Source organism: Apteryx mantelli, chromosome 7, assembly GCF_036417845.1.
Source record: "Apteryx mantelli isolate bAptMan1 chromosome 7, bAptMan1.hap1, whole genome shotgun sequence".
NCBI classification, from domain to species: Eukaryota; Metazoa; Chordata; class Aves; order Apterygiformes; family Apterygidae; genus Apteryx; species Apteryx mantelli.
Genome location: NC_089984.1, coordinates 14,838,809 through 14,846,578, shown reverse-complemented (window position 1 = coordinate 14,846,578; position 7,770 = coordinate 14,838,809). Strand labels below are relative to the sequence as shown.

The 7,770-nt window shown below is 48.6% G+C and overlaps 1 protein-coding gene across 1 annotated transcript in view; it reads left to right on the top strand.

The window, feature by feature from the left end:
- The first annotated feature begins 4,204 nt into the window (after nucleotides 1-4,204).
- NRG3 (neuregulin 3) overlaps nucleotides 4,205-7,770 on the top strand; it is a 453,579-nt gene continuing 450,013 nt past the window's right edge. The window contains exon 1 of the mRNA XM_067299829.1: nucleotides 4,205-4,913. Within this exon, the coding sequence (XP_067155930.1) occupies nucleotides 4,205-4,913 (709 nt within the window). The remainder of the gene's footprint in view (nucleotides 4,914-7,770) is intronic.

The following is a 7,770-nucleotide window of genomic DNA, read 5'->3' as shown; positions in this document are numbered from 1 at the left end:
GGAAGAATGGAGTGAGAATATTCAAATGCCCTAGTTTGGGAAAATACCACTGGAATGTAGCACATGTTGATAGAACCAGCCACAACTCCAGTATTTGTGAAATTATACTTTGTTTCCTTCATCCAACTGCCAAGCTATCAGAACATAGCAAATAAGGTGTGTGCTGTAGGAGCTCAGGGTTTCGAGAGAGTGTTTATGCTCTCAGCTGCTGATAGCACCGTAATGCAAGGTAACTCAAGAAGTTTTGATGTTCACAGTGTCAGATAATATTTATGTAAATTAATAATGAATGTCTTCAGATATTTTGTGGAGTTGGAGAGGAAAGAATGGCTTCTAAATATATGAGTATGTTGGATTTGAACATAGGCATCTGAAATGCCTGGTGTTTTGGTACTGAAATGGACATGGTTCCAAAAGGGTCGTCTTTTCCAATTTTGAATTTTCATTGCTGCTGTTGACTATTCTGAGGATGGTTATTCTGAGATTACTGGAACTGATTCCATGATAAAAGTTAAAGCAAATCTAATTCCTTTAATTAACTTATTATATTTCACAGTTTAAAGGCTATGTCACTGTAAATCATTCTGCTGTATAGAAGTGTATATGAAGTCAAAACAGCCAAAATTTAAGTGGTGTGTGATAAACAATGCAATATATGTATCAAGAATGTATCCTGTATGCGTGTGTCATGCCAGTCCTTAAGAAAATACCACTTTTGACTTCATCATAGATAAATTATTTAATTCAGTCCCATTCACAGATGTCCTCAAGGAGATACTGAGGTAAGGATTTCTTAGCCAGAATCCTGGGGCATTTATATACAGAATAAATGAAGAAAAGTAAGCCAAGAAAAACAAATTATATGTTGTTTTCTGATCATGATAAACATATTTCCAGAAAAAGCAAAAAAGCTGGGCTATGATACAGAATGAGTAGGAAGAAATGCAAGTGAAACTTACAAAATACCTACGTAAATTAGAATTAATGTACTTAACAGATTCAGTTTAACAAGAGTGGGCTGCTTTGAGAAACAGATTATGATTTGAATATTAATTCTTAAGGACATACAAATAATCTAGAAGAATATAGAGTTTATATTTTTATGGACATCAGAACAGTGTAACTCATGAACTAATTACTACAGGAACAAGTTTCCATACTCTGCTTGTGCTCAGGTGTCTGTCTAGGTGCATAGCAAAATTCTGTAACACTTCAGAGTAAATGTGAGATAGCTCATCCTTTCTTTTACTGAAGGATAGCCTACTTAAAATAAACTTGCATTTACTATGGGATTAAGGGGAAGCTGTGTGCATAGTCATTTCATCTTTTCAGACCAAAGAACTTTCTTGAAAGAGGATGATACTCAACGATAAGACCTTCATTAACTTATCCGGATAATGATCTGTTTTTAAGTAATTCAGTGAAGTAAAACATACTGAAAGTATTTCACAATCAATTTCAAAAACAGTCACTGTTTGACAAAACCCAATGATAAGAATAGGAAACCATAGAAAAAGGAGCCTGAAATTTTTTTACTTGTAACACATGAAGTCTTTCAATATTAAAGAAATGTGTACACTTTGAGTTATCTTAATGTAAAGGCATTAGAATGTGATACCATTACAAATTTTAGGAGCTGACAGCTTGAAAATCTTCCTGGGGGGAGGAGCACACCTGAGACAGATGAAACAGTAAAAGTCTTCTGGACTTAGTCCTGAGAAAAGTAAAAGCTCTCTGGCTTGTGAGTGTTGTAAAACGTTTTTCAAGTGTTTTATTCTCCGAAGATACATGTGTAAATTGAGAATGAATACAAAGAACAATTCATATATAGAGCTTAGGGAACAGCCATATGGTTGCAGAAGAGGCAAGAGCTAAAGAACGTTTTGTACAGATGGCACAGTGTCAGGAGCAGAACACAGGTACGCGTGGTCTGCAGGGACGGCGAGGGCTGCGCAGGGCAGGTGCTCGCCGCTGTAAGCACCTAGTTCCAGCATCCCACAGAAAGTCTTGGATTCCCTTAAATCGGTGACAGAGCCTCTGGTGAGTCCCAAGGCTTCACTGTCTTGCCCATTTGCTTGCTTTAATGGGCATCCAGTTGAGTACTGGACAGTGCTCACGTGCTCATTTCTAAATGCTTTCTCCCAATCCTTTTGCCTCTTCGACAAATTAATAGAAATCTCTATATTCCTATTTTCCAAGGCCAAAGTGGTTTTTTTTATGAGAAAGTATTTAAACAGAACACCTGCCTGATATGCCACTTCCACAGATTTCCTAAAAGCCGTTAGCATAGACCTGTCTTAAGGAAGCAGCCAAGCTCCGGTTTGTTTGCTTGAAGTGACAATAATCTAGCTGTCAACTTAATGTAATTTTCATACTGTGTTATAAATGCTATTAACATTCCTTTTGAACAAAAATTCAAACGTGATACTTTTCAGTTGCAATATTTATTTTCTGTATTTGTGTATATACAGAACAAACATTTCACATTTCATTTCCGTTTTTTCTGCTCAATTATTTTGCATAAATATTAATACACTGTTTAATGAACGACTCAGGAACTTGTACTGATGTGTCAATACCAAGAAATGACATGAATGGGGAAACAGTGCAGAAGAAGGGGTTAAATATATCTGCACATACATTTTTCATACGTCATTTTCTAAAATTTTGAAAATAGTAGTCTAAGGCAATAAAACCACCCTTTGATACACGGCTGTTAACCTTCAGGGACCATCCTAGCTGTTTAAATGTTGTGTCCAGTGAGTGAGTGAAAAGGACACGTTCTTCAGCACACTGAACTTAACTCACCACTGCAGGCAGAGATGAAGAAGCCAGAGCAGCTTCAGTGTCGAAACTTGCCTGGCAGCTGCAACCTTCCTATGTGGCCGTGGCATCAGCTGCCCCCGGCTGCTGAAAAGGGCTTTTTGGTGCAGGTGGCTGGTGGGTTTTGTTTTCCTTTAAGGAATCGCTTTTAGAAACAACAACAAAATGCTGCTTATTGTTAGTTATCAGATCGCATCAGTGTCAGGAGCCTTGTCTTTCGCTAGGAATCCTCTCTGAAGGTGTCTCCACCTCCCTCATACACACGCACACCCCTCTGCTCCCCCCACACATGTCTCTTTTGACATACAGCTGCAGCCTGTGCCCTATTGGGTTACTGCCCCCAGGACGGTTTCAGGAGCTTCTTTCTTTCTTTTTTCTTTTCCTTTCCTTCTTTCTTTTTCCTCCTTTTCTAGGCTCCGCTTGCCATAGCATACACCCTCCCGAGGGGTTTGCCTGGATCATTTATTTATCTTGTGCGCATTAAGAAACCACCATTAGGCTTTGGTGGGAGGCGCCTGGCTCCGTGCGCGCTGCCTGCCTGCACCGCGGCAGCGAGACGGGAGCGGAGCGACGCTGCGAGCCTGGCGGGGCTGCCTGCGCGGGCCGGGCTCTTCGCCGGATCCGTCCCTTCGCCCGCTGCGGCGCTGCGCTCCCCGCCGGGCCTCTCTTTTAATTTCTGGGCGTGCGGATTGGCCCCTCCGTCGCGGGGCCCCTCGCCGGAGTTCTGGTGCGCGGCCGGACCTGAGCGCGGGCGCGGAGCCGCCGCGCCGCCTGCCCCGGGCCCCGCCCGCCGATCGGCCCCCCCGGCCCGGCGCCGGCGCGGGTTGGCCGCGCGGCCGCGGAGTGGCGGCTGCGCCGCGCCGCCGCCCCCCGCGGAGCGGCCGGGGGTGCTGCTGCGCCGCGGCCGGGCATAGGCGGGAGCCGAGCGGGGCGGGGGAGGGAGCGGAGGAGAGGAAGGAAGGAAGGAAGGAGAGAAGGAAAGACAAAAATCTCCCACCCGGCGGAGAGGCGAGGAGGAACGGGCGTGTGAAGGAATGCGTCTGCCCGCCGCCGGACCCGCGCGCTTGGGATAAAAAACGAAAAAAGCCCCGGGAGGCTGATCCGTGCGACTTACTGCAAGGGGAAAAAAAAAAAAAAAAAAAAAGGACGGGCGAAGAAGGCGAGCGAAGAGGCAGAAGCGGGCGGCGGCGAGGAGGGCGCCGGCGGATGGCGCGGCCGCGGCCGTCCCGCTGACTCGGCGGCCGCGGGAGGCGGCGCGGGGCGGCGCGGCGGTGCAGGGCATGCCATGCCGGCGGCGTGACTGAGCGGGCGCTGCCGCCGCCGCATGCCGCCGGCGCGCTGATGCCCCGCGGCCGCGGCGGGGCTGCGGACGGCCCCTAGGATGAGCGAGGGGGCTGCCGGCGCCGCGGCGCCCGGGGCGGCGGAGGCGGCAGCGGCGGCGGCGGCGGCGGGGGGCCCGGGCGGGGATGGGGCCGGGGGGCCGCCGCGGGAGCTGCGCTGCAGCGACTGCATCGTCTGGAACCGGCAGCAGACGTGGCTGTGCGTGGTGCCCCTCTTCATCGGCTTCGTCGGGCTAGGGCTCAGCCTCATGCTGCTCAAGTGGATCGTGGTGGGCTCGGTCAAGGAGTACGTCCCCACCGAGCTGATGGACTCCAAGGGGATGGGGCAGGACCCCTTCTTCCTCTCCAAGCCCACCGCCCCCCCGCGGGGCGCGGAGACCACCGCGGCGGCCGCCGCCACGCCGCGGCCGCCCAACCGCATCAGCCCCCGCCTCACCACCATGAGCAGGGCCCCCCCGCGGCCCCCCGGCACCCGCGGCCCGGCGCGGGGCGGCCCGCGGCCCACGGCGGCGCGGCACACGGCCGCCCCGCACACGGCGCTGCCCGCCACCGGCCCCCCCGGCACCGCCGTCCTCGGCGCCCGGCCGCCGCCCGCCGCCGGCACCCCGCCGCCGCCCGCCGGGCCCACTGCGGCACACGCTACCTCCGCCTACAAGATCTACGTGCACGACTCCGCTCCGTCCTGGACGCTGTCTCCCTTCCAGGAGTCCACCACGGCCACGCCCGAGGCTAGCACTACCCCCAAGACCCGTAAGTAGCGCGGGCTGCCCGCGGCCCTTCCCCGCGGGTCTGCTCGGGGCCGGCAGGGTCTCGGCGACGCGGCCGCGGCAGGCTGGGGAGCCCCGAAGTTCATGCCGCCTCCCTCCCGGGCGCCGGGGCGAGTTCCCCCGTTGCGTGATGGATGTTCAGACAAGCAGCCTTTTGAGGTGGCTAGGTTTCGCTGTCTTAGTGGAAAGCAACGCACCCGCTTCCCCTTCCAGGCTGGCCTGAGGAAGGTGTTTAGGAGGTGCTGGGAGATGCCTCAGCAAGAGGGACAGGTGATGGCCCACAGCGTGGTCGTGCCTCTCGGGAGGTTGCAGGCACTGGTTCTGGGGTGCTGTGATTAAGCTAACGGAGAGAGCAGAGCTTCGAAGCCCCTCGAGTAGGTTGTGCTACATCTCACTGATGACGAGAGTTTTCTCTAGCTTCCCACACGGTCACCTCCATGGGAAAAGAAAACCTTTGAAACAGTGGGCTCCTGAAGGATGTCCCCTCTGTCCCAGTGCTTGGCTGCTGGAAAGGGCTGCCGCCAGCTCCATCAGAAGGGAGCAGCTGGGCATGCCGGGGACATGCAGACGCAGTCAAACCGGAGCGAGGCTCCTGTTCGTAGTATGCCTTCCACAACCTCGGTATGATCTTGCTGTAACTGACTGTGTTTTAAGCAGTGGAGGGGGTTAGTTCCCCAGATTGATGATTGCTGGCTGATTTTCCCCACCCTCCCAGTAACAACCCGGAGGATTCTGGTTAAATTTGAAAATTAGTTTGGATTGGGTGCATCAACTTTCTGCTTCCCGTAAAGGTTATCTAGGACAAACACAATCTGTGCCAAAAGAACTTCTGTGCAGTGCTACTTAGTAAAACAGTTAATTATCCTGTATTATGGTCTTGTGTGTTTTCTCGGCTGCAGTATAGGAAATGAAGAGCTGTGTGTCCTCCATTAACTCTTAGTGGCTTCTGCTAGGAACATCAATTCAATTGAGTGCTACCACCTGAAATGCTTTTACAGCTGATGGCTTTCCTTTTGCATACTCATCCATGGTTATTCCACTAGAGGATTTTGTTAGCTAGTCATTTAAACTTTATTTTGTTCATTAAATCTATTTGCTGATGAGCTCTGGGACAGAGAGTATATGCACAGCAAACTGATCTTGTGAATTGACAAAATAGGAAGAAGAACAGCAAATTGGATGTGTATGTGTAGGTAGGTGGGTGTGCAGGTAGCGGATGGCTGGGAAGGGTTATGAATAAAACTACCACTAAATCAGAACAGCAAACAAGGCAGTGACTTGCTTCCCCAGTGTCTGCCACAATAGTTGAGCAAGAACCGTCCCTTACAGGTGTGTCCAAGCCTGCTTGCTCTGTAGATGCAAGCCAAGGAAGCTGGATGTTACCAGAAGGAAAATTTCTGGTGGAGCTGAACCCTACCTCTGCCATTTGCTTTTTCGCTTTGGCGTATGGAGCTGTATATGCTACTTTAAAAAAAAAAAAAAAAAAACATGCAAAGGGAGTGTGATTTTTTTAAACCATGGCTCTGTTCTTAAGCCTTGTGTGAACCAGAAATGGTACTTGGTGTTTCAAACTGCAGTGACTTGTGTATGTCTGAAATACTGCCTGGGCTTGCTGGATGGGATCTGTCAGTGTCTAAATGCTACCTTGCAATCTCTTCCTTTGTCCCAGTTCTATCTTTGTGGCCATGTAATGAGAAATCCACTGCAATTTCCGCCCCCCTGTGCTGTCTCCTTACAAGGTAGAGATGGGAATAATACCTTGATTAATAAATAATGGTCAGCTGGCAGGACTCTCCTCCATGCAAGACATGCAAAGGAAGAAAAAAAAAAAATCTTGAAATGTTACCAGCAGTTGCATAGTTTTATAAGTAATATTTGTTTTAGAGAGATTGCTGATACAGTTTATAGCAGGGTGGTTCCCCTCATTAAATACAGCTCATTTATAGGATGAAATGCAAGAAGTGCAAATCCAGCAGAAATTGACCCTATTTGGGCACATTGATAGCAGAGATTTATCATTAGTATAAGATTAAATAAATTCAAATCCTTTTTTTATGTAATCTATAGGGCATGTGGAATTTTTTTTGAAAGCCTACAGCTGTACTTCCCTGATACATATAATCATCTCTGAGGATGCATATAAAATTCTCTGAGGCTGCAGTATCAACTGGAGGGGAGAGGGAGAAGAAACATGATCTTTTTTTCATGAACTGCTGACATGGTGTGACCCTATAACCAAATATCTGCATCTGCCCCTTGGCTTTGATTTTGGTAACTAAGAGCTCTTAGGAAGAAAGAAATTTTTTTTAGAACAAATTCATCCTCATTTTACAGGGTGAGCTGCGTGTTCCTTCTGTGCCCATTGCTCCAGCTGCTATTGAAATGAGAGTCATGGATCCCGTTGTATCGTGTGAATACAAATATGACATGACAAAGCTGGTGCCCCAGCTTTCAAAACAGTGCACACCTTTGTGTGATCTTCTGGCTTGGCAAGGCACATATGGAGGCAGGGGTCATAGATTATTTAGCATTTCACAGCTTTTGAGAAAAGAAGAAGCTGTCTTTATTTCTATTGCTTCATGTTGCAGTTTATTTAATCATTTTTTTATGTTAAAATGTTGGCCTTAATATGCGACTTTGGAAAATAGAAGGCAAGTAAAGAGTTATTTGTTTAGAAAGCTGCATGATTGCCCACCTGAAGTACATGTTGGTAAAGCCTTTTCTCTGTGTGTGTGTTCATCTGAGGAGATGTTGTGAAATCTCTCACTTTTTTGTGGGTGTGCATAATGATAATAATTCTTGGTTGTGTTTCACTCAAAGTCAAGCTATCTGTTAGCTGT